Raw genomic sequence first — 27,753 nt, forward strand, 5'->3', positions numbered from 1 at the left:
AACATCATTTCTGATAATTCACTGTGATACTAGCCCCTACTCTGAGATATAGCTCAGGCAATATCTGGAGAACCGCCTGTCTGATTGTAATGACAGTCTCAGAGCTTGTCAGGGAAGCTGGGACCATTACAGTTTTCAAGTCAAGACTAAAAACACATTTTTATAAAATAGTTTTCTTATCTTAGTAGGTTTTAATGTAATTTTAAAATTGCTGCTTTTGTATTGTGTACGCTGTTATTTAAATCTGTTATTTAAATGGTCTGATTGTGGCAGTTGTATGTGTGACACGCTATACAAATGCATTGTGGTTTTCTGCTATGTACTGAACAGTGCTTTGCGATACGTTTGTATAAAAAGCGCTATATAAATGCAATAAAGAAATTAACGCAACAAAACTCCTAGTCAGCAATCTCCCTCCTGACCTGTGGGGGCGCTGTGTAACAGGAACAGTGCGCCTCCTACTGGATGGTCTGGCATTCCAGGATCAGTCGGAAGCCAGCCATCCAAGAAAGGGGCAGAGTCTCATCGCCTTAATGCGCTACGCGATGTGTCAGTCATGGATTGGAGGAGATGTGATTGAACTAGCTATCGCAGGGGGCGTGACTAAGGGTATAACGGGGGGGGGGGGGGGGGGGGGGGGGGGGGGGGGGGTGACGATGTAATCTGTTCCTTCGTTATGGTTACTGAAAGGACCATAGCTGTAGCAAAACCGCCAGCAATTAAACCCAGACTCCACTTCACCATTGTACACGAATAACCCTGTAAACCACCACTTTCACGAAGAGCACTCACTCTGGGCTTGTGACTGTGTTGTCTTTGAGTGGGTCTTGTTTAGTGTGTTATTATTGGGGACTGAACCCCGTGGTTTGCCTGAGCGATACACATCATTGTGAGGAGCCATTAGTTATTATTTGCCAGCAAATAAACAGCTGCTTTGTGTCTATCATTCCTGAGCACCGAATCACCACTGCACCTGTGCACCACAAACCACTTTGCCACATGTGGAGACAGCAACGGGACTATGGAAGCACTGGATCAGAGAAGAGAGGAGGCGGAGAGCAAGAGAGAGGAGAGGTGCGTGGCGCTGATCGACAAACGCACCCCAACTACCAACAGGACCCGTGACGGTTCCCCCTAAAAAGCGGGCGCATAAGATGACAACGGAGGATGACCCGGAGGGATACCTGGTCACCTTTGAACGGCCGGCTACCGCCGCGTCATAAAACATAAATAATTGACCTTGTTATTTCTGTTTCAGATTCTATGCTGTAGACTTCAATTTACTGTATGAAACCAGTCTGTAAAACCAGCTTATCCTGCAGTCAACACTCTGCTATGCAGCCCAAGCAATCTGCAGATGTATCTTGCGCAAAAGTCAAAGATCACCAGCGCGATTCTTTTTTTGTATAATCGCAGTTTGCTTTTACAAGATCTTGTGCAAACTCTGTGGATCTGACCAAGTGCCTGAATACTATCTTGCACCTGTATACACAAGACTAAAAGCCTTTCTCCAGTCTTCAATTAACTTTTTTTTTTAAAAGAAGAAAATAAAAATAAATGAAGACAAGTTGTTTTTCTTATTTTGTTAGATTTAAAAAGTGTTTGCCTTTCAAGGGAGTTATATATACTGGGGGGACAAAAATGCCCTCCAATCTGTGAGAAATGACGCTTTGAGCCAATGCTGGTGTTGGCTACAGTGTCGTTTTGCAGCCCCGGTGAACGATGTGAGGCTCCTGCTCCAGGCTGGCTCGCAGGGGAATGGGTTAAGCCAAGTTAGATTAGCTGTAACTCCCAATCGAGCAAACACATTGCTTCACAGCTACAAACGAACTGCATCAACTCCAACGCTACCACCAGCTACCCACCTCCCTCCCTCCCCCGCAGACACGAACTCCAGCCCGCTTGCCTGCTTCACTAGCCAGGGATGGGGAGAAAACTCCGCATATGTAGCATAGTCATCGAGCAAAAATTGCCACGGAGTGGTATCTGATTAAACCCGATCCCAGATCTGGGCATTGCAGCTGCAGATAAAACCAGCACGGCCAATGAAAACGAGAAGAAAAAAAAAACCCCGCAATCAACAAACGTGTACGGTAAGGCATTTTCTAAATAGAATTGAACACAAATACATGTATTTAAAAACAACAAAAAAAGAACGTGCAATACATTTATATAATTAAACAGAAATACATATATTTAAAAAAAAAAAAACAACGCACATTTCATTACTAGAATTAAACCCAATTTCTAAACGGACGGGCATTGCATATCTGAAACGGTATGCTGCACTGCTGTGAAGCGGATCAATGCAGTTATTCTGCCGGGATTGATCGTTTTTGCATTCCTGTACTGCTACTTCTAAAAGACCCGAGAAGAAATACATTGATTTATTTAAGGATTATCCAACTTTCAATTAACAGACACTCATATTACAATTCTGTTTACAAACTCTACATTTATGAACTTGGAAAACGTAATAGAAAAGCTTTATTGCATCGTTGTGTATATTTACATTTTGTTTTTTTTTTTAAATAAAAGTTGGTCTTGTCTTAGTCATTCTATACATATTACTGTTTTTTAAAAAAATATATTTTAATATATACAACAATGGGTATTTATTTGCAATATGAATACTACTGCATTAGTAGATGCTACCGGCATTTGATGTTATCTTAAACCGAATGGTTTATTCAACTGAAATAGCCAAATACAGAATAGTATCTATCTATCTATCTATCTATCTATCTATCTATCTATCTATCTATCTATCTATCTATCTATCTATAATTATGGATTCGATTTATGGAACTAAATGTAATCAATTTGATACCTTCCTCCTAAAACGCAGGCTTTCTCATGTGGTGTTATTAAGACTCCGCGTTTCCTTTGTGTCTGTTGTGTGAGAACAATATGTGTGTTTTACAGTGCACGTATAAAACACAACGATATGCTGCTAGAGTTAATAGTTTCACGCATTCCATACATGGGTTCAATGCAGAATAATATATACCTGCGTATTAGGCTGTAGAAAACATTTTTTTGTGTGATTTTTTTTGTATTAGTAAGCATTTACTTTTGAGGAGATCATTTAAATAGGCAAAGCTAAACGATCACACCAGAGAGATACCTTACAGCTTTATATATTGTATTCTTATACTGACTTATCTACAGCCATTGACCTAACACACCTGTGATATGAAGCACACGCGTTTGTGGAAGCAAGCGACTGCTTGTGTAAATTTGCATTCCTGCATCAAACGCGTTTATATCACCACAGCTAAGCAGAGCATCTGATAGACTCGGTCGCACGTCCTTCCTGGTATCTCATGTCTCAAAAGTGATTTTAGAGAACAGACTTAGCTGTAGATATAGTATATCATGTGTTATGCATTTCTCTGTATTTAAAATATTATGGATTTTCTTGTTAATCTTGTGATGGTGGTCCACTATGAAAGGCGCTATAGAAAATAAAGCTTGATTGATTGATACCCGATCACAGATTTCCTCATAGGCCAGCTAGTCACCTATCCTTCCACACACCTTGCAGACTACCACATTGAACGAGTTCCATTCCAGGCGCCAATGGCTTTGCAACTCCCTATTGACAGTGCTTTGGCAGGTGTTTTTTTTTTTTAAAACACTGTGTAGCTTCTAGTTATCCGTTATATATTATATATGTGAATTGTTTTCATAGAGAAGTGTGGTGGCATCAATAATTATTCAAATGAGAATTGCCTTTCTGAAAATAGCCTTTTTATCTACATCTCTATTACCTAGCAATGAATCTATATATGTTTCTAGAACCCCCTTTGAATGACTAAGCCGTGAATCCGCTAGATATATTTTAGCTCGCTGTAATTTCAGCTTTACTCATTTATTTACCTCCCACTCAACAGTGACACAGGCACAATTTTTAAGGTGGGGGTGCTGAAAGCCATTGAACAAAACTGTAACCCCTGTCTTTGCATGAGGTGGGGGTTATGAGTGAATTTATAATGGACAGCTATCACCCTCACCTCTCGGATTGTGAGCCAGTTCAGCGGGAAGAATTCAGGGAGCTTCAGTTGCTGTTTGCAGCATCCCAGAATGAAGCACACTCCACTCGCGTCATCTTTTGTTATACAGAGTGGCAGATTCTTCACTTGTGGCATGCTGTATACAGAACGCAACATATTGACATATTAATATTAATAGCAGCTTCAAATGTTATTTTTTATTTATAAATTGCTCCCATGTTGAGCTAGCATTTTTCTTCTCCCTGCGTGTATATTTTCACAGATAAACGCTATTAGTGCTTCTGACGCATCACAGCAAAAAACAACATCAGGTGGGGTTATGGTAATAGAGATGCATTTTGCTGCTTTTGACGGATCACATTCTCAGTTTAAGAAGTTTGTAGTTATCTTTCACTGCAAACATTTTAAGCCTGATTGCTACAACACGAACAGAACCCGTCAAAATGAGTAGCTGTCAATTTGTGTTTCATGCTTCACCTTCCGCGTTATTGTCGTATTTTTCTTTTCAAAATGTATGTATGCATGTATGGCATTACACTTAGCAATTTTACACAGCTGCAAGGTTTGCAAATGTGCAGTTTTGAAAGAAACACAGATTTATGCCTGCTTTGAAATTAAATACGTTTGCCTCTTTCAAAACGGAACATTTGAGATCTATGTAATGAGTGAACTGTAATGAAATATGATATTACCTGAAATTACTTTAAGAATGCAGCTTCCAAACCACACAGATCCCACACTAACAATTTATAAAGCATGCTGAGGGATAGATTTTACAAACTGTCACTGTTTCAACCCAATAATTTGACACTGTAAACACCCACTCAGAAAGATGAGTTGTATTGTATTTAGCTGATTGCAAATATGGTTGGGTAATCATTGCTTTTTACTTTTAATAGCAAGAAGAACAGTTTGCATGGAATGCTGCTCAATTCAGCATGCAGGATTCTCCAGGCAAGTCCAAAGCCAGATTTATAGAAGATCTCAATACTGGAGCACCACTCAGCATGATTGCAAACACCACACGATATTAAAGCTATTTTCTCTTCAAAATAACTGGCACATCTCAAATCCAGCAATCTATTAAGTATGTCAGGTAGTGACTGAAGACGTGGGCAATATTCTTCTAAGTGGCATCAACCAGCCGCCCACATATCATTGCAGGCTGTGTGTATAAGAAAGGAAACCTCTTCAGTGGATTGTTTCTGTGCTGCTTTAATTGCAGGGGGTGGCGTGGCTCCAAAAGCAATACAAATGATAATAAAAATGATAGATTATAACGCAGGGAGGATTAGACTGCCTTCAAAGCCGGGCGATTTGCTTGTAACATGATTAACAAGGACTATAAAAAAAAAAATGTTTTTATTAATAAAGGGCATCAGGTCTGATTTATTTTTTAATTTTCATCCTTGGGTTTGCAGACCCTCGTAAGAGCCTCCCCTCACAGCTCTGCAGGAAAGAGAGAATCCTCACTTGAACACGCCCTGCCATTCACAGTCTGTCAATTTATTTTCACACGCGCTGTTTATTTTACACGCGCTGTTTAAAATATTTTCTGAGTAAAACAGGTTTAAAAGGCGCTGAATCGCAAAAGGACACTCAGTACTGCATCTCCAGCCAAGCCCCACCCCTTGCTTGCTGTATTTTTCACATACCTCTTTATAGACGTGCATACTGATAAATCCTCTCCTGATCACTCGTTTTATCACCAAACTCCTCAATAATGCGATCCGAGTCGTTATTTTATTACTATAACATCTCATAAAGCTCTGCAAATGTCTGTGATGTTCTTTGAGCGCTGGATGCAGAAGCAGCTACCTCCTTTGTTATGGCCGTGTTATCTCTGTGGTGCATGGGGCTATCAGATACGCCCTTTTTTTCGGCTTCATTCTGCTCCTATCGGTCTCACTCGGCCATTGAAAGGTTTTCTTGGCTTTTTCCTGAGAAAAACTAACTAGAGACCTGTGTTTGACGTCTTTTTGATGACGTCGGACTGGGTCCGACATCGGACTGGAAAGGGAAAATTGTAATGTCGGTCCTGGTCCGACATTGGACCGCAAAGGGTCAATCATAATCAATACTTTAAGCACAGTACAGAAACCAGGACCAGAGAACACACAGTTGGAACTCAAGTGGAGACAGACTTAGGACAAGACCTCACAGCGAGAGTGGTGAGGGCAAGGATTGGGTTACACGGTCATGTTTGTTGAGGCAGAATCGCTTTGATCCAAAAGGTTTTTGAGATCAATCAGCTAGTAGGAACTGGATGAGTTTAGGCGTTTGTAAGTTTTCTTCTGCTCTTATGTAACTGCATGGAATTATGCTGATGTTTTGTGGTCCAATGCTGAGACAGTCAAACTCGTTTTACTTTGACCTGCAGGACAAATGCGTTTCTGAAAGAAGACTTGGCGCCCGGACCACACAGATTTAAAATGGGTTTAATTATGGATTTAAGGGATGGTTGCTCAACTATATCTTATCACTACCGTATTTCTATTACAAGATTTAGTGCAAAATATTAGAACAATATTTTCATAACTTAATGTGAGGAAATGACTATTCACTTGAGATGTTTTGTGGGTTTTTAGATCTCACTTAAAGCACATACAAAGTATGGGAAATTCGATTGACAATTTATGATATTAGTTTAGAAAATGTATCAGTCGCTCCTTGCAGATTCTTCAGTGCTACGCTTTGGGTTAGAGATGACCTGAAGGAAGCAGCCTGCATTGATATGTTTTAACACAGTGGTGCCCAGTGAGGGCGACTGTAGCTCAGATATTTGTTACCATACCCTTTATTGCATAATTGAACCGATAACACTTCTCTTCAGATTTGAATCTGTTAATTGTTTCATTGATGTCCTTTAAAACCTGATGTGGAATGGCCCTTGAGGACTGAAGTTGATTACAGTGAAATACGAGGCCAACAGGGAATTTAAAAGAAAGGAATACAATTAAAATGTTTTTTTTTAAAGATATTTTTCTTCACTTTTTACATTAATTCAGAATAAGCCCCCTTTTGTCACCAATTACAGCTCGAAAACTGGTGTGAGTTTGAACCGTAACCCATAGCGACAAGGTACCAGGAAACATTGTGTTGTCTTTCAAACATCTGCACATTTCAAACTGAAGCGCAAAATACCAGCAAAGAACCAACCTATTAACAGGAAAGGAAGGGGAGCCAGAGATTGTTTTGCTTGATATGATAAGCTCTATTATCTCTCCTTTAAGATTTTGAAGGCTATTGACCTGTTTGTGTTCCAGGATCACCACTTCTCCGCTGACGAATGTGCTTTCCTCTGCGATGAAGCCCAGGAAGAAGTGAGGGCTTGACTTGCCATGGGAGACGGTGGAGTCCTCCAGACGGAGGGGAACGCCCTCCTGAAGGCCGTGTTCCAGGGCAAGCTGAGGCTAACCAGGTTGCTACTGGAAGGAGGGGCCTACATCAATGAGGGCAATGAACGAGGACAGACCCCAATCGTGGCCGCTTGCCTGGCAGGCTACGAGGACCCCCAAAGCCGGCAGAAGATGATAAAGTACCTGCTTGAGAAGGGGGCAGACCCCAACATCCCAGACAAATCCGGGCAGACAGCTTTGATGCACGCCTGTGCGGAACAATGTGGCAAGGATGTGGTGGCCATGTTGCTTGAGTATGGTGCCGACCCCAGCATGAAAGACTACTCTGGGTCTTCAGCACTGGTGTATGCTATTAATAAGGGAGATCGAGACACTCTGCAAGTGCTCCTGGATGCCTGCAAGGCTAAAGGCAAAGAGGTGATCATCATAACGACAGACACTTCGCCCTCGGGCACCAAAAAGACCAAGCAGTACCTCAACTCTCCGCCTTCTCCTGGAGTTGAAGACAAGCTCTCTCCCACCTCCTGTATGTCCCCCTCTGACGTGGAAATCCGAACTTATGCGTCCTCAGGAAGTGAGAAGGAGGAGAAGGAAGATATCTTCAGCTTTGCTCTTACCTCCGCCCTCCCCTTGCCGTCTGCTCGCCCTCCAGGGGAGAAAAGAGCCGTGCCTCCAAGGAAGCACCTCAAAAGGCTCAACTCAGAGCCCTGGGGTCTAGTAGCTCCTTCCGTGCTGAGCAAGGCAACCCAGGAGCAGCAGGAGAACGTTATCTCGGAGCTAAACGGCTTGAGCATCTCCAGCCGACCCACCCTTTCCAGGAGGCACAGCATCGAAACCCACGACCCTTCCTCGCCAAAACTCATAGATCGCTCTTGTTCCGAAGATTCTGCCGTCCTTCACGGATCCTCGTGGGCAGATAAGGTCCAGCAGCACCAGCTGCTCTACCGGAGAAACACGGCGCCAGAATCTCAGGAGACCAGCTCCACCACGTGTGGTGTCGTACCAGCCAACGTCCGCACGCTGGCACACCCCAGACTCACCCGGATGGATCACTACGAGTCGGATACGCACCTGTGTCCAGAATCCATCCCCGGGTCACCCGATTCGGGACGGGTTTCCGCGGAACGCCGGAAGTACAACACATCCCCCCTCTCCCTGCTCACAAGTTCCTCCCGGGAATCCCTAGAGAACATTCCCAATTCTGTATCTCCCATCACCGTACGACGCAGACCCCCGGGGCTCCTGGAACGAAGGGGGTCCGGCACACTGCTGCTGGACCGCATTTCTCACACCCGTCCGGGATTCCTGCCCCCTCTCAATGTCAACCCTCACCGCCCCATCCCTGACATCCGAGAAAATGGAAACCCCCCCTCCCCGGTCCACTCTAGTCATAAAATCCTGGTGCCGGTGGCCCCCAGCTCCCCGAAACAAGAGCCCAGGCACAAGAAGAAGCTGCTGAGGCGTCACTCTATGCAGACGGAGCAGATGAAGCAGCTCTCCAACTTCCAGGACATCCTGGCCAAGAAGATGATCGAGTTCACCGGGGACTGAGGGTGAAGACGGGAAAGATATCCAGATTACGCGACAGAAGACGGGCCAAATTTAACAAAAGCAAAAAAAGAATATAGTACAATGATTTCAATATATTGAAGCTGTGCGTCCTTTTCTTTGTGTCTCATTTTCCATCAGTATCCTGGTCACTGTCACTGTCATTTCCGTGGTGTTTTTCAAGTTCTGAACTCCACTCAATAATTCACATTTTGATTGATTTAAAAGCAACGATCGGGCATGGTCTAAAACGCTGGATCTTTGTTACATTCGATTTTGCTTCCTTCTGTGATGGCTGTTGATTTGCTCGTCACCTTGCTTTGTTGCATTCCATTCAGATTAGATTCAGTAAATACATTCCTCGTCTTTCATCTTGAGGCATAGTCCCCCCACGTGCTTTAAAATGGCAAACAGGGGATCCCTTTTTCTTTCATTTACATTGTTGTTTTGCTTCCCAAAGTGTAGCTTTCCAATTGTGCTTAACCATAGCACAGATGCCGCTTCTGGTACAGGAAGGAGAAATTGAGCAGTTTATATCCAAGCTTAATTTAGGAATGGAGAATAACACTAAAATGGTCAAGGTGATTGAAGCCCCATATAGTTTTGTGTTTGACTCAAGCTTTGACATAGTTGAAAGCAGACTTCAAGAAGGGAGACAGCTTTGAAATAAAACACACACAAAAAACAAACCAAAGTTAAGTGCTACTGCACCTTCTGTACTGGGTGATTAGGAGTAGGACATCAGTTGACCGATCTGACCCCTTCGTTTCCCCTTCGTTGCCACTTAACTGTCATTTCTTGCAAGCTCAGCTTAAACAGGATGATGGTAGTTTCTCAGCTGGTATTTTAAAAAGGGTTAAACTAAGAACTGAGCTGATTAAGGTGTTGGTCGCTGGTACCAAATAACAACACTTTATTCTAGTCAAAGATCAGTTTTCAATTATTCGTTGTGGTATTTATTTGTATTTTGCAGTTTTTTTGATGAAGTGACAGTCAAATATGTTATTCATTTTTAAGTGGCATTAATGATGCTTTATACACATGTTGCTGTGCAATTACAGAAAGGGTGCCTTTTCAGTAGGGATGTGCAAGACATCAAAAATAAACAGCATTGGCTACTTAATTGATTGTAATAAGATATAAATTTGTAATTATTATACAGGATCTCTAATTCAAAACTATTATAGAGCTCAGCTGGGCAGTGTGAGGGACGGTCTTGAAGTGCCACCGAAGGTTGGGTGGCATTTCTGGGGTTTGCAACACATGCACTGACTCGATTAGGGTTAACTTGTGATGTGTAACAGTAATTTGGTTGCAGGGTAATGCTTCTATTTTGATTAGTCGCTACTAGCAGACTATTCACAGATGTATACAGACGTTAGTTTGCATAGGCTTAATTTAGAGTAGGATGCCTGATATGTGTGTACAATAGCTGTCACCCACTTTTAAATAATCGCTTCCAGTTCTGCGTTATCTTTTTTGTTTTGTTCAATTACAGTGTGTTTTGAATAAAGCAGAATAAAGGAGAAATATCTTTCCCAACAAGCCTGCTTCTGATCCTGCCAGAGACTATGACATGGCTGCACCAGCCAATGCATGAAAAAGTGTTAACAAATCAAATAACTCATACCTTCAAAAGGGTTAATCAAGTAGGCAATTTGGCTTGTATAATGAAGAAAGCGTTATCCAAAACATTTGCATAACACAAATCAACCAACACAAGATCTAACAAAGATCGTTTTTCCTATGAAGTGCAAACGCAAAAAATAAATATCATTTTGATGTTGACAGCAAAGCCAAGAGGCACATTGAAAACAGGAAAGTAAATGTACTTTTTTTTGCCAACCTAACAATGCAGTTGTGCCCTACTGTATAAGGAAAGCCCAGCCTGTGAGGCTCTCCGGGTCCAGCAGCACGTTAAACGGTCACTCAGAAACTCATTCGAAGGAAGCCGCTTACTCGCAGGACGCAAAGTTCAGTGCCAGGGCTCTCTGCGGGTGCTTGCCTGTTCACAGCCATGTGATTTTAGGAATTGGACAAGGCAGGCAGATCTGATGTTTTTGCTGCTGATCATAACATTGTGGGGTGGGTGTGCTAAGATGGGCCAGTCGCAGCGCAAGTCTACCGCAATTGAATTTTTTGTTGTGACACTTAGCAATGCCGTGTGTACTAAGAGACAACGTTAACGAAGACAGCCACGCTAATTTAAATATTACTTCTTCTTAGCGAGATCTCATCAGATTCCATAGTGGGGACCCCCACCTTCACCCCCAAAAAGCTTTTCATAATCATACAGCAGCCCCTCCCTAAACCGACATAAAAACAATAATTATTAAAAACAATACAATAAAATCGCACACACACACACACACACATTTATAGTGCTCAATGCATCTTAAATGTAAATTGTTGCACTGAAATAACACTAATGTGTTTTAAGTATGCTGGGTAGGTTTTGGATAGGCTGTGGCTGGGGTTAGAATGAGCTGGAGGGGTTGGCGGCACACGTGTGCAGTCTCTTGCCCCCAACGCGTTGAGGAAACCAGAAATGTCATCGAAATTTGTTTTCAATTTGTTCACCTCAAAAATGCATTGAGCAGAACTGGCAACGCACGAGAAAAGGCGGACTGGGAAATGCCAGCAGCAATTGCGACTGTTAAAAACGTGCTTTCAAAAGTTCTTAAGAAACTGATGCGATTGTGAATGCCGGGAGCTTTCGTACAGCTCATTAGAATATTTGAGAACCCTCATCTGCATTATCTCCGCCCCCTTTTTTGCTAATTTATGCAGGCCCCCAAATGCATATTCATCGACGCTTAAATCGCAAAGTAAAATTGCTGCCACATAGCGTTCCCTAAAAAAGTCGAAAATAGCATTGGGCTTGTTTAGAACATTTCACCCAAGACTTCCGACTGTGGTCGAGTGGATAAAGTAACCAGCAGGTCTCCGGTTCAAATCCCTCCTCTGCCACTGACTGACTCACTGTGTGACCCTGAGCGAGTCACTTCACCTCCTTGTGCTCCGTCCTGCGGGTGAGATGCTAAATCAATGTCCTATTGGAAGTGACTCTGCATATAATGCACAGCCCACAGCCTGCCTCTGTAAAGCGCTTCGTGATGATGGTCCACTATGAAAGGCGCTGTATAAAACTAAATATATTATTAGTACCCCTTTAGTACTCTTAAATATTGAAATATATTTTCTTATAGTTTTTTTTTTTTGTATTATCTAATTGGTGGATTAAAGCAGAAATTATGCACATTATTGTTACTATGACAACTGGAGTGCTAAAGAGATTCATTAAATTCAAATGCAAATTACGAATTTAGTAAGACCTAAACACATTGTAAGTTTTTGCGAGGAGAGTGAAAATGTCTTGCATGAATTAATGAACAGCTGTAATCCATTTAAAGTGCTTTATTTCTCTGATGTGGGCGAGCTGTTTAACTCTGATAGCATTCTCTGATTTGAATGTCCCCTAGGATTGTATTATGGACTTAGGACCATTACAACAGGAAGAAAGAAAAAAAGGTAGTTTTGCAGATTTGCGTTGTGAGACATTGTGAACCGTACAGATACCAGATTGCAAATCTGCCTGCTATAGATTTGCTTTAAATAATAGTTCCTTAATAACACTCTACATGGATCAAAGATCCTTCTAATTTATTAAATATTAATGAACTCTTATTACAGAGGTGCTAATGTTCCACACGAAAAGTAGGAACAGATTTATTTATGTATTTATGTATTTATTAAATATATTTTATAAACACTAGTCTCCATCCTTTTGGCAGGATAACGAGGGCCTGAATGAAACCAAAATGTATTTCTCTGCCTATTCCACAATGAAATCATTTTTATGGCAGCAAACGCACGTTTGATTTAATCACGGTCCGGGTAATTTTCCCTGTAAATACTTCTATCAGAAGTATTCAAGTGTGCCGTTTGACACGTTTTAAAAAACTAACAAACCACAAAGTAACTTAAATGTCATTTTAATTGTCTTTTTACATTTGCATTTGTATGATCCATTCAAGTCATGTGACAGCGGGCCCACTCTGCTGTAATGATAAGGTATGTCCTGTTTAATTTAATAAGGTGAAACACATCGTGTTATTATCAGACTTGATGAAATTAGTTTCCTAGTTTCATAATTTACATTTATATTCATGTTACATAGCTATCCGACTGGATTTAAACACAACTTAATAGGGGAAGTAGATCTGTGGTGTCTTTTGCTCAGGCATTGCAGAACAGATCCAAGCATTCCCATAGGAAAAGGGGCTCTGTTCATAGGTCCCATTGTCACATGATTTGAGTCGAGCAAGGATGTCTTTGCAGTGTCATCTGGGAAGCCAGGTTGCACAGTGAATATCTTCACATGTCACTTGAACTGCTTTCTTACTCACCCCCCTTTTACCATTGTACAGTGTTTGCAATCATCCTGTGTGCTCCAGGGTTATGTTGCTCCAATACTGATTAAAATCTGCCTTTACCAGGCTTTGAACCTGTCTGGATAACCCTAAAGCTGAACAGCCATCCTTAGTCAATTCAAATCATGTGACATCACCGTTCAACTCTGCCAGCCCGGCCTTCTCTCTCTGTGACATCACCTGTCAGCTCTGCCAGCCCCGCCCCCTCTCTCTGTGACATCACCTGTCAGCTCTGCCAGCCCCGCCCCCTCTCTCTGTGACATCACTTGTCAGCTCTGCCAGCCCCGCCCCCTCTCTCTGACATCACCTGTCAGCTCTGCCAGCCCCGCCCCCTCTCTCTGTCACATCACCTGTCAGCTCTGCCAACCCCGCCCCCTCTCTCTGTGACATCACCTGTCAGCTCTGCCGGTCCTGCTTGCTCCCTGTGACATCACCATTCAACTCGGCCAGCCCACCTGCTCCCTCTTGTCTACAATGAATGTAGAGTCGGCGGGGCTGGCAGTTGAAAGGTCACATTATCCCTTGATCTGTATGGATTGAGGAAGGCTTTTCAGACCCAGCACTCAGTCAGATGAGAGCAGATAATAAAGATAACATCTCAATACGGGAGAAACACTACCCTGAACCAAACTCCATACATAACAAGGGAATGCGCTTACTTCGACAGATAAAGAGAACAGAACTGGAGCAAGAGAACCCAGAGTAATGGAGATTTACCATAAAAATGACATTTAGAAATACTGTTTAACTATTGAAATGTACTGTATATGTTGTATTTAGAATTGCTGCTGTTAAATACAATCTTCTATAAAGTACTACAAGGTAAAATACATTATTACTGTGTCCAAAGCAAATGGGATTTTTATAATGTTAGGAAATTGTGGTGTGATTTTTTTAAACGCATAAATTGATTTAGATTCTGATATAATCATGCTAAAATAAAATAACACTGTACTGATTTATATAGCTTATTCCACATATAAGCATGTGACTTTAAAGAATATATATATATATATATATATATATATATATATATATATATATATATATATATATATATATATATATATAATTTTAAAGCAATTTGTTAAAATAACGTGCTTTCCTGTAATTATGTTTGTCTTACATGCGTTGTAAAAACCAGAAGGTATAATATGATCAAAAGGATGTCATTTAATAACATTCATTTAGATAATGCATTTACAAAACAAATTATATTGTGAAAGTAACGAATGCCTGCCTGTCTCAGGTCGCGCAAAATATTTTCAGTCCTTTGCAAATTTCAATGCCTCTGCCTACCTTTCAAGTGCGTACTTCATTGCATCCTGAAAGCAATGCCAGCACAACTGGATTTTTTCTATCACATTGTTTCCATTCTCTTAGAAGGATGGCTTGAATTTTTCCGTGTTTATTTCCCTTTTAACAATTTGCCTTTACGCCTTAAGCCGCTACACCCTAATTATGAGAACATTCTGTGAAATTCTGTTAGTAAGAACACAACACGAAATGAACGCATTGGAAGCTGTCTAGTTCCCAGGCAAGTGTGAGAATGAAATGCAAGTCAAAGCAGCATCTGGGGGAAGTGATTAACGTCAATGCTTGCGCTTGTGTTTGAATAATAAAGAAGGGTAAACTGAATCCGCAAGTCGATATGGACATCAAGGTAAAATAAGCGACTTTGTTCAGTGATTAACAGTTTAATTAAGAGACCCAATCGACTCAAAACATGGTCGCGTGAACACAAACAAAAACCGAAAACTTGGAGCCCTGGTTCTTTCCGTTTCACAATGCTATTTTGCTTCTCCGCGTACATACGATACGAAGAGGCGCGTAATATATATATATATATATATATATATATATATATATATATATATATATATATATTACACACAAAATAATTGCTGATGAATAAATACGCTGCCTGGCCAAAGAATTCTAGAATGGCATTAAAAGGCTCACAGCACATTGTTTGTGTGGAAACAGGGTTTTATCCATTGTTTGGGGTTAGGGTTAGGGTTAGGGTTAGGGTTAGGGTTAGTTAGGGTTACTGTACAACCTCTTATTCTTAGTGTCCTCAAAATAGCACCAATGTTATTTCACTCAAACATACAACAAAATAAACGTTCCAAATGCCAAGGACCTGACTGTAATGTTCAAAACCCAGGCAATGCTCAGCCCGCTACAATGTAATTTAACATAGCCACTCTGAATATCCGCACACAATGCAGAACAATCAACACTGGTGTATTTTCATTCCATTTGCGTGAACTCTACTGACTCCAAATCTACAGACTATTCAGAATTCAGCATGCCAGTGAGAATTAATACAGAACATCTTATTTTATCTGCTTTTGATTTGTCCTACCTTTTTCTATTTGATGCAAAATATTTTTGATTTCACTTCTAGATTCAATTTTTTTCTCGTTTCCATAGAAATGCATCACCTCTACAGTGAATTGTGGGAATGTAGTCCTGGGCAAGATTTAACCTCTGATTAAACCTGGAAAGCAATTACACCTTCCAGCACAACATCTTCTCCAGGCAGTATGCCATTAAAAATGCCAGCATCCGAGGTGAAAGCACAATTCCTTCCAAACAGCTTTTAAATCACTGATCACGGAAATCAATTGCTATTGATTGGTACTCGCTTGTATGGATTAGGGCAAACGAGAGAAAAGCAGCTTTTCTTGTGACATTAACCATTTTAAAAGGTTTATTTAAAACCTACTGACATAAACATGCAGAAGTCATCATAATGTCTGCAGAGCCCTACTAAATTGTACACAGCTTATAGCTGCGTCCTTTTCTACTAATTTTACTTACATTCTGTAATTTGCTGGCCGGTGTATTTTAAAAATGCTGTTGAGTTTTTCTATTGAAGTCCAAAAGGTTTATATAATATTTTGTGCTGTGATGGATATGAGCACATCTGTTCACATTAACTTTTTGTCTCTTGGCGATGTTGCTTAGCAACCGTGCTTCGCTTTGGAGAGTGAAGGCTTTTAACTTTTGAAGAAATGGAACACAAAGAGCAGAGGCCTTGAAAATACAAAGGCAGGTTTTCTGCGTGGCCAAAACAATTGCAACCATATAAAACCGGCAAGAAATCACCATTAGTGTTCATAGTGGTTGATTGCTAGTTTTTATAACATTTGGCCTTGAAACAAAATAAGGACAACAGATTCATGAAATATGTTTAAGATAACAGCTTTTGTTTTATAACAGTAACTTTTGTCTATTTTAAGTAGTAGAATATACAATCCACATACAATCCATTGTGTGCAGTTGTTTGCATTTGAAATCCGTAAAGGCTATGGTTTGTGTTTGACAAAAAAAAAAAAATTAAATGTTTTATTAACCTGACCTTTGACTCCTGTGTTTATTCATGTTTCTTTAGCAGTCCTGTCCTAGTCTGGTCGCTCATTGGACTGTCTGAAGTGTAGTTTTTGCATTGTAGAGGACAGAATTGAACAGGAGACATCCACCAATAGAAGGAAATGAACAATTTATTGAATTGACAGACAAGCATTCCCATAAATGACTACGTTGCTATTTGAATTTGTTCCCATGGTCTTGCCCATTGGAGCTAGTTAGCTGCCCCTGTGCTGGCAAAACTATGATGAATGCATTAGATAATGACTAATACCAGCGGGCAGGACAAGTGGCACCTAGGGCTATCTTCCCACGAAAAGGACAATGCCTCCGCCACATTGCAGAATTAAACTGCCTGGCGCTCAGGTATGGAAAAACCCTCTGCTTATCCACAAGGTGAAGGGAAGAAACCTTAGGGAATCCATGGCTAAGGGTTGCCCTTCCTCCAGGCTCCAAAAATAAACCTCTTAATTATTTTTTAAGCTAACACCTAATGTTTTTGCGCTGCTAATGTCTCATTGACATTTTCCGATGCACTGTTTGTAAGCTCCTGGGGTGTACTGATTAAATGTTTCTGGAAGCTGCAGAAGACGCAGAGTCGAGTCTGAATGAATTTCCTCTAGTTGCCGGGAGCAATCCAGCACAGAGAAGAGACAGGCGAAGATAATTAATGAATCAAATCCTGGAGATCCTTGTTCCCTCCGGGGTGAGGAAATGGTTCATGGACTGGCAAGCAGGGCACAGCGACAGGTAGCTAGAAAGAGTAGGGAAGGACGAATAATATGATTAGTAGGATATAAATAAACAGAGCCCCCTTTTTTAAATGTAAAAAATGCATGACCTGGGATTGAAGGTCATGCAAGGATGGATCAACTGTCTGTTTTAAGGCTGTCTTCACTCCCAACTGTGCTGCACTTTCTGTCCAGGGTTAACAGATTTCAGTCAAGCCTCACTTCCGTTAACATATCTTTGAGTTCCAGAGGTCCTTTGACTATGAGTTCAGTTGCATGCCATAGACATATATCATGCAGGCTTGATTAGCCAGTCTTTACATTAGCAAGAGCCAGCAGCATCTAGTTACTGCACAGGAGTGGATTACCAGCCAAACACAAGCTTGATCTAAAGTGGCAGATCTTCTGTAAGACACTGGCTGATTTTGTAATGTCTGCGTATTCCGAATTGAAGAATAGAATACAAGAGCTGAAGGATCTTCAACAGAAGAGAAATTAACCAGCTATAGCATTGCTAGTGTGAAGTGTCCATGTAAGACTGGTAATAGAGCCTGTCACACTCACCCCCTGTAATCTCTGAGTACCAGCGCCTCTGTACAGGCTGAGTGCACACACAACCAGCGCTATCAACAGTGGCTCAAAAGCAAATTCATTTTCTTTTTTTTTCTTTCAGTTGAACGGTTTATTGCAGAGAAGATAGCATCTCTTGATCCTGAAACACCCCTCATTCCAAACTCTATCGGAGAGGAATGAGACAGCGCCAGCACAAATGCCATTGCTAATCTCCCCCGAGCCCAACCACAACAGCTTCTGCATACTAAAGCATTCATCTGTCAAGGCTTGGGCTCAGCTGTGAATGACAACACTGGGATTTCAGCAAAGAACGTGCCAGACATTTTCATAGAAACAGAACTGGTTTAATTTCACTAATTTCTTTATATCTGAACCTGTTCCATCTGTCCTCACCCATACGGTGTGTGTGACCCTGTATACAGTTCAGCGTCTATTCAGTCAATAAACCTGCCAGTGATAACACAACATACTTTAGTGAATTCGTTTTTAATTTATTGGTCTTTGAACATCGCAATAATTTGTGTTACTGTTCTTATTCAACAAAATTCCACAATTACAAATAAATAGTTGGCTTAGTGTTCTGTCTAGTTATTAGTAAACACATAACCCCCCTGCAGAAAATTGAGTGTTCAAATGCTGGGCTCGAGAAAAAAGAAATACTGATATATTACATTTTCAAAATAAAACCACTGCTGACTACAAGGTTTCAACTTCCTGAGCCGATCAGAGAGAAACGCTTTTAAGGAGCCCCATTTTTGTGTAAGTTGCACGCTGACTTTTATGTTTAACAATATATAAATGATGAGTTCTCTTTTAATTGGCACTGATAGATTAAGAGGGCAGAGAAAACCAGCTAAGACTGGCATGGTATTCTGAATAGTTTCCTTATTAACTAGGTTTGATTGAAGCACACGCATACTAGAAGAAATATTTTTAATAGAACTTGGCTGGCTCCATGTCTCTCACCACTAAACCACTGCCCAGACTGTAAAAGGAAGACAAACGACTAACCTGTCACCTGATACGTTTCTGTTCATTGTAATTACAAATATGCATTATTCACAATGTGCCTTGAGCTCCTTAATGGCTTCAACCGCTATAAATACATTTAACAGTTAATTGGCAGAGAGGAAAATGGAAATTGGCTTAGTGGAGCCGGCAAGTCTCTTGCCATCACTGTATAATTAATCCCACATTTATTTGTTGCAACTTTTGCTAGATTACACAGCCCTCGATAAGAAGGCTTCAGATCAGCAGTGGACCTTTGCAATGAATTTGGGACCCTGTTGATTGGTTGGTGGAACGTGATGTTGTGACACTCGATTGATTGATTGGTGGAGTGTGATGTTGGGAACCCTGTCGATTGATTGATTGGTGGAGCGTGATGCTGGAACCCTGTCGATTGATTGGTTGGTGGAGCGTGATGCTGGAACCCTGTCGATTGATTGATTGGTGGAACGTGATGTTGGGATCCTCGATTGGTCGATTGATTGATTGATGGAGCGTGATGCTGGGACCCTCGATTAATTGATGGAGCATGATGCTGGAACCCTGTCGATTGATTGATTGATGGAGCGTGATGCTGGGACCCTCGATTGATTGATTGATGGAGCGTGATGCTGGGACCCCTTCTCGATTGATTGATTGATGGAGCGTGATGCTGGGACCCTCGATTGATTGATTGATGGAGCGTGATGCTGGGACCCTCGATTGATTGATTGATGGAGCGTGATGCTGGGACCCTCGATTGATTGATTGATGGAGCGTGATGCTGGGACCCTCGATTGATTGATTGATGGAGCGTGATGCTGGGACCCTCGATTGATTGATTGATGGAGCGTGATGCTGGGACCCTCGATTGATTGATTGATGGAGCGTGATGCTGGGACCCTCGATTGATTGATTGATGGAGCGTGATGCTGGGACCCTCGATTGATTGATTGATGGAGCGTGATGCTGGGACCCTCGATTGATTGATTGATGGAGCGTGATGCTGGGACCCTCGATTGATTGATTGATGGAGCGTGATGCTGGGACCCTCGATTGATTGATTGATGGAGCGTGATGCTGGGACCCTCGATTGATTGATTGATGGAGCGTGATGCTGGGACCCTCGATTGATTGATTGATGGAGCGTGATGCTGGGACCCTCGATTGATTGATTGATGGAGCGTGATGCTGGGACCCTCGATTGATTGATTGATGGAGCGTGATGCTGGGACCCTCGATTGATTGATTGATGGAGCGTGATGCTGGGACCCTCGATTGATTGATTGATGGAGCGTGATGCTGGGACCCTCGATTGATTGATTGATGGAGCGTGATGCTGGGACCCTCGATTGATTGATTGATGGAGCGTGATGCTGGGACCCTCGATTGATTGATTGATGGAGCGTGATGCTGGGACCCTCGATTGATTGATTGATGGAGCGTGATGCTGGGACCCTCGATTGATTGATTGATGGAGCGTGATGCTGGGACCCTCGATTGATTGATTGATGGAGCGTGATGCTGGGACCCTCGATTGATTGATTGATGGAGCGTGATGCTGGGACCCTCGATTGATTGATTGATGGAGCGTGATGCTGGGACCCTCGATTGATTGATTGATGGAGCGTGATGCTGGGACCCTCGATTGATTGATTGATGGAGCGTGATGCTGGGACCCTCGATTGATTGATTGATGGAGCGTGATGCTGGGACCCTCGATTGATTGATTGATGGAGCGTGATGCTGGGACCCTCGATTGATTGATTGATGGAGCGTGATGCTGGGACCCTCGATTGATTGATTGATGGAGCGTGATGCTGGGACCCTCGATTGATTGATTGATGGAGCGTGATGCTGGGACCCTCGATTGATTGATTGATGGAGCGTGATGCTGGGACCCTCGATTGATTGATTGATGGAGCGTGATGCTGGGACCCTCGATTGATTGGTGGAGCGTGATGCTGGGACCCTCGATTGATTGATTGGTGGAGCGTGATGCTGGGACGTGATGCTGTCGATTGATTGATTGGTGGAGCGTGATGCTGGGACACTGTCGATTGATTGATGGAGCGTGATGCTGGGACCCTCGATTGATTGGTGGAGCGTGATGCTGGGACCCTCGATTGATTGATTGATGGAGCGTGATGCTGGGACCCTCGATTGATTGATTGATGGAGCGTGATGCTGGGACACTGTCGATTGATTGGTGGAGCGTGATGCTGGGACACTGTCGATTGATTGGTGGAGTTCTTCCAGTGGTGTGAGGATGAGGGCCACTGTTCTGCTGCTGGGGTGCTTATCTCATCTGGGAATAGTCTGGCTGAAGCTGATTTTCCAAGGTAAATGTTTATTGTTCGCATGCTATTACTGTATTGTTGTTAATGATCATGATAGTTATCTCTTTTTGCTCTTTTTCAATTTTCAATCTGTCACTGTGCGCTTAACTGCACCCGGACTAAAAGAGCACAAAAGAGTCAAACCTTTGCAAATAAAAACAGTTAATCAATTTAAGGCTGTTTAAATTAGTTTGAAATTGCACAGCAATCAAAACCTAACAGATGCACCTAAATTCTGAACATAACAGGAGAGTTAACAGGTTTCAAACCGTCATAAACAGGAACAAGAACTTGAACTCTGGAATGTCAACAACCGCTTGTGACCAGTGACTGTTCATCCGCAGTCAAATTAAAGGCAAGGAAGAGCGAACGCGGGACAAGGGAAATGTGGGGAAAATGAAGCATTGCCCTGGTCCTGGGTGTGTACACTGCTGAACTCAGACATGGAGACCAAAATAATGTGCTTTATCTCTTAGCTGCATTTCATTAAAATATAGAAAATGCCACTATTACCCATTACAGCAAAATAAAAAACAACATACATTGTGTGTGCTCCCGCCTATGTTTCCATGAAAGGATCGTAAAGGGACACTGCAGCTTTAACAGAAATTAGGTCTGTATATCAAACTCCACTTGGACTGGGTTGTGGGCAGAGACACAGCACTGAGACTTTGGACTTGTGTTTTATTGCTTGGCAATAATAATTCACTGAGCTTGGTAGTTAATGGCGTTTTGCTAAAAATATAAGACCAACGTTTCCATAAGAAAGGCAAGTATACTATACAGCGCTCATTTGCTAGTCACGATAATGTTTAGAGTATAACATTAGCCAAAAGCTTCAGCCTAAACATATAAACCGTGTCGGAATACGCAGGTCTAATCTAGGCGTTAGCCTCTAACACAGTTATGCGTACAGTGCAAACCAGTTTATTTCATATTCAAATCATTATTTACAGTCTTTTTTCCCCATAGACAATTAGATGGTGTAGCCCGACCTACACACACGCACGCTGCAGTCCCACTTTTTATTTTTTGATTTGGTTACATTTTGGAATTTAAACAGGATGTAATGCTAGTGTAACACATTTGCGGGTATTTTCTCCTTTCTTTCCAGAGCGGTTGAAGCGCTGAAGGACATGTCTCTGTCCGTTGTCAAAGCCCACGGAGTTGTAGCTTACACCCTCACCACGCCGGAGACTGACGGCTCAGTACCTCTGGTCTGCCACTTGTTCAAGATACTGTGCTGCAGCTCTTTTTGCAAAGTGACACACAAACTGAAAAACCTTTTTAATGGAAACCAGGGAGCCCTTGGGGTGAGAATCAATGTCCTACATGTCTACACTCTCTCGCCCAGTGTGGCGAGGGGTAACATTATTGCAATCTGATTACACTAACTGATTCACTAACTTGTAACTGTAACGGTGGCTTTTTCAGAGCAGGAATGGGAAAGTGCTAACGGATTGCATTTTAAGTGAACAAAAAAACATAGTTACGTTTTGTTAATAATAATATAAACAGAACAGGACTACAGCTACTGCGTGACGTGGAAATCAGAAAGTGCTTCAACTGTGCAAGTCAGACCTTACATGATACATAACTGGGCTTTGTTTTTTAGTTTATCTGGTAAACCACGTACTGTGATGAAACTTGACACTAACTAAATTATTTTAGCATAATTTAATGGAGTATCCAGGTGTGTTAAGTTCATATATATATACAGAGTAAACAAATACACACATCCTTTTAATTCACAAACCCTCAGTCACACACAGTAACCAACATGTAACGGTTTAGCAAATGTATTTATTTTTTAAAAAGCTACTTAAATCTGGTGGGCGGCAGTAGGTTTGTAAAGCTGTAGATGGACTTTATTATTTTTAATTCAACTTTGAAATCGCTCTCCTCTCAATCGCCCACGGATACTCCCAACGTAATAAACAAGCGTCGTTGAAGTTCTTCTGGGTAATGTAGTTTAGAAAATGTAGTTTTTTTTAAAATAATCTTTTTAGTTTAATTATTATTATTATTATTATTTTTTTACCATGTCTCCTGGGCAAAAGTTAGCTGGTTTGAGTTTTGGACTGAATTACGTTTTCTTTATTTGACTGCAAAGCTAAACTTATTATTAATCGCTAATTGCTTGTGTTCATAATAAAAGCAACATTCTGTTCTGTTTGTTTGTGGGACGGGGGGGGGGACGGGGGGGTCCAATCCAAGTAGATTTTTGTAGAACTGTTATTTCCTGTTTTGTACGCATGGGTGAGAGGTGGCACCCCATCGCTCATCACAGTGATGGCTCTGATGTTGAATTCACAGCCGGCTACAGCAACCCGCTATGCGGTAAAGCATGTTTACAGAGCATGCGTTCTGATAATGCCAGCTCTGGAAAACATTCAGATTGTCTGGTTGCATTTTTATAAGGCTCAGATTACACTGCAAAAAAAAAAAAAAAAAAAAAAAAAAAAAAAAAAAATAAAAAAAACTTTGACTTGCTTGAATTTGTTTCTTCAATCTGTGCACTTGTGTTTGACTCTCTTCTCTTTTCCAGACTGTCCAGATAATGATTGGGTTGGTGGCCTTCTCATTTGGTACAGTCCTGTCTCAGACTTCATACACAGAACGAACCCAGTACTGGATCGGTGTAACGGTAAGACTTTAATGGGTTATATTTTTTTTTTTAGCAAATTGCTTAATATAAGGTGGCTCTAGTTCTAGTGGCTCCCTCTGCTGGGTGACAGCGGATAGTGTAACAGAGAAGAGGCTGTGGGCAGACAAGGGGGTGGTGGATCAGGGAGCAGGCTGGACACAGACAAGGGGGTAGTGGATTAGGGAGCAGGCTGGGCACAGACAAGGGGGTGGTGGATCAGGGAGCAGGCTGGACACAGACAAGGGGGTAGTGGATCAGGGAGCAGGTTGGGCACAGACAAAGGGGTAGTGTAACAGAGAAGAGGCTGTGGGCAGACAAGGGGGTGGTGGATCAGGGAGGAGTCTGGGTGCACTCCGCAAGCAGTCATCTTAACAAGTGATTGTATCTACAGAACAGTTTCATACTTTATCTCTGCCATGCACATCTGTTCACTAACCAGGTCTCAAATGTGCAGTTCACTTTTAAGTACTCTAGGTTAAAGTAATCTCTGTTTGCAAGCCATGCACACTCTTACACTTGCTGGGTTGCCTGGAGAGTGAAATTGTCCTCACCCCTTAACTGGCTTTTTTTCCTGTCATTAACCAATCAGCTGCTTCGCCCGTGGACTGATATTCTCTCAGCCAGAATTGGACACAGTATTTCAAGTGCTACAAGTATTTCAGTATTTAAAGTTAGAAGTGTAAAAAGTTGTCAGGATGTTAGCAATGAAAAGAAAATGACAGGGGCGTTACTTTCTTCAGAGAAGTCCAACTGTATACAAAGTTCACACGGAGAGGCAGGGTTCCCCAGGGAGGCATGTTTCTGTGGAATACCGACCCTAATATAGAAATCCTTGTTGTTTCCTGGCAGTGTATTGTCTCTGGAATTCTCTGTGTCATTGCAGACAAGTTCCCCAGCCCATGCTTGGTAAGTACAGCACATGTACTTCCCTTTCAGGAATATTATCCCTTTGGTAACTTTGGTTTTGACGGTAACAGTCTGAATCTGGTCAATTAGGTTTTACTGAATAAGATGGTAAGTGTCTGAAATGATGAAGAAATAGCTTTTCAGACATTTACACGTTAATCTTATGATTACAGAAGTATATTAATAAATGCAGGCGTATCATCGAAGAATGTAGTTATTCTTGCAAATAATAATCTTAATTTTATATAGCGCCTTTCATAGTGGACCCCCATCACAAAGCGCTTTACAAGATCCAAGACTAGGGTGTGTGAACGATGCATCAGCTGCAGAGTCACTTACAACAACGTCTCACCCCAAAGACGCAGCGCAAGGAGGTTCAATGACTTGCTCAGGGTCACACAGCGAGTCAGTGGCTGAGCTGGGATTTGAACCTCCTGGTTACAAGCCTGTTTCTTTAATCACTGGACCACACAGCCTCCTATAAAATTGTCAACTAACAAAATTATCATTAATGTCAAAGAATATATTTATTTCTGCATATGCATTTTCCATTAACAAAATACTCATTAATGAGCTTTAATCTAGTTAGTACTATCAGCATAGTACCGGACAATATTGTGATCCACTTATGCAGAACAACCAGCATTCTGGTAAGTTTGCGTATAAAACAATTTACAATGGGGTTGAAAGAGATTGTACTCCAAATATGTAGCAGTTCGACGAAAAATAACATTCTGTTAAATGCAAATTAAATAATTCAAGACCTGGTACATGGTGCTAACAAAATCATTCCTAGAAATCTTCCATTCCCCCCCCCCCCCCTTGATGGGGGTAGCCCACACGACCCCGTGTGCATTTCGTATGGTTTGGTTCATGTAATAAAGGACAGAGCAATCTCTGTCGTGAGGGAGTTCTTGCAGCCTGTGTTGGTAGCTCAGATGTAGTTGTTTTTTGAGGTGGCTTTTCTCCTTTGCAGGTTTTGCTAACCATACTGATGAACACTGCGAGCGCCATTATTGCTGGCACGGCAGTCGTCTTCCTCGCGATAGATTTGCCTTGGGCTGCTTGGTGGCACGCCTGCTCTGAGGAGAAAGGATACCATTCTAGCAAAACGTACATCGAGGAATGTCTGAAAAACAAACAGATCTTGTCTGTAAGTACCCTGCATTAAATAAACATTAATTTTCTTAAATAATAAAGTAATCTCAATGCCTAAATTATATTATCAGGTATGTTTTCAGTATGATGAAATACATCCTTCACTTTGAGCTATTAAATAACAGTCTTAATCTTTATATAGCGCCTTTCATAGTGGAGCACCATCACAAAGCACTTTACAAGATACGAGACTAGGGTGTGTGAACCATGCATCAGCTGCAGAGTCACTTACAACAACGCCTCACCCCAAAGACGCAGCGCAAGGAGGTTCAATGACTTGCTCAGGGTCACACAGCGAGTCAGTGGCTGAGCTGGGATTTGAACCTCCTGGTTACAAGCCTGTTTCTTTAGCCACGGGACCTCATGTGACTTTATGGTTCACAGATGAGAAATGGTGCTTACACAACTGTATTCTGTGATTCCAATATTTAAAGTTTGATTGTGGGTTTGTACAGGAAAAATGAAACTAAATGAAACCAGTGAATCCCTGTAGATGAAACTCCTCTTCTGCTTCACAGCGCTGTGTCAATGGAACAGCGTGATTCACCCCGTCTTTCTTTTGCGGGCTAGATCTCTCAACGGTCCGACGAGAATTATGCCGCGTTTGTAATTTCTCAATCACGGTATGTTCGTTATTCTTGTCGTCACAGATGATCTCAACTAGTTTGAAGAGTTCGTTGTTGATCTTTGGAGTGCTTCAGCTCTGCATCAGCATTGCTATGGCTGTGCTGGGATCCAAGACTCTTTGCAAGTACAAAGGCACCCAGCAGGTAAGGACATCCCGTCTCTTATGGAATCAAGTGTCGCCCTGACCCAAATCAACCCAATTCACTTCACCAGCTCAGATAAAACACTCGTGTTTTGCAGCCTGAATTTCCGGTTTGGACCTGTTTTATGAATTTTATTTTATTTATTTCATTGTGTTGCCGAGATGAGGCAACAGAAACTTTATTGGTACGGCCGGGAAGGGAAACTCAGGTTTGAGCTCTAATGCACACATTTAATAAAAAAAAACAGACAGGACACTAAACAAGCAAACACTGAACAGAACACATGAACAAAATAAAAGGCATAAGGGCCAAAACAAAAGGTTATACTAAACTCGCAAACGTAAACAGACAGACAGACAGCCAGACAGCACATTTCCTGAAACTGCTGAAGGTAGGCACACCTAGGAAACAGAAACTTCATTAACAACACCAAAATCAAAAGGAAATAAATAAACGCTGCGGGTGGCTCCGACCGAAACGGCGCCGTGGAAGTACTTTCTTATGTTCAACCACACAAGCAGATGATTTTATCGTTGAATCGTTAGCCCTTTAAGAAGTGAATCTGAATGATTTTTTTTTTCAGCTTCTTCCAGAACATGAACAGCTCCTGGGTGTAACCAACGAAGACTGCCATGTTCAGACTGTGCCTAACCCTACATAACAGGTGCCACGGTGATGATGTGGTTTTGATTTACCCATGTCTTTTTGATCTTAGAGAAAGAGGAGCGTGCACTACACATAATTGTATCTTTATTACTTGGGATGAAAGGAGTCCTGATCAAGGTTTCTGACCTCTTATTAGCAGCATGGTCCGCCATGAGTTAAGATCTTTCCCTTTGGTTGCTTGTTGTTGTACTTCAAGACTTTTCAAACACAATGCTATAGCTACACTGCTTGGCCTCTTTACAAGT

At 41.8% G+C, this 27,753-nt stretch overlaps 2 protein-coding genes across 3 annotated transcripts; both read left to right on the plus strand.

Annotated features, from left to right (window-relative positions):
• Positions 1-1,636: 1,636 nt before the first annotated feature.
• On the plus strand, positions 1,637-18,481 carry LOC121309942 (ankyrin repeat domain-containing protein 34A). Of its 2 annotated transcripts, none has more exons than XR_005948714.1 (2): positions 1,637-2,093; positions 18,136-18,481. XR_005948714.1 is itself a non-coding variant. In XM_041243137.1 (2 exons), exon 2 carries the CDS (start codon positions 7,358-7,360, stop codon positions 8,924-8,926), a length of 1,569 nt encoding a protein of 522 aa, XP_041099071.1. In that variant the 5' UTR covers positions 1,703-2,093; positions 7,283-7,357; the 3' UTR covers positions 8,927-11,252. The 2 variants fall into 2 exon arrangements, 1 of the variants encoding a protein (XP_041099071.1); XM_041243137.1 differs by lacking the exon at positions 18,136-18,481 and adding an exon at positions 7,283-11,252 and having other exon boundaries at positions 1,703-2,093.
• Positions 18,482-21,982: 3,501 nt separating this feature from the next.
• Positions 21,983-27,753, plus strand: LOC121309940 (membrane-spanning 4-domains subfamily A member 5-like). Its single transcript, XM_041243131.1, has 7 exons — positions 21,983-22,130; positions 22,476-22,674; positions 23,910-24,008; positions 24,858-24,914; positions 25,891-26,067; positions 26,723-26,842; positions 27,426-27,753. Exons 2-7 carry the CDS (start codon positions 22,498-22,500, stop codon positions 27,501-27,503), a joined length of 708 nt encoding a protein of 235 aa, XP_041099065.1. The 5' UTR covers positions 21,983-22,130; positions 22,476-22,497; the 3' UTR covers positions 27,504-27,753.

Source organism: Polyodon spathula, unplaced genomic scaffold (genome assembly GCF_017654505.1).
Source record: "Polyodon spathula isolate WHYD16114869_AA unplaced genomic scaffold, ASM1765450v1 scaffolds_1585, whole genome shotgun sequence".
Classification (NCBI taxonomy): Eukaryota; Metazoa; Chordata; class Actinopteri; order Acipenseriformes; family Polyodontidae; genus Polyodon; species Polyodon spathula.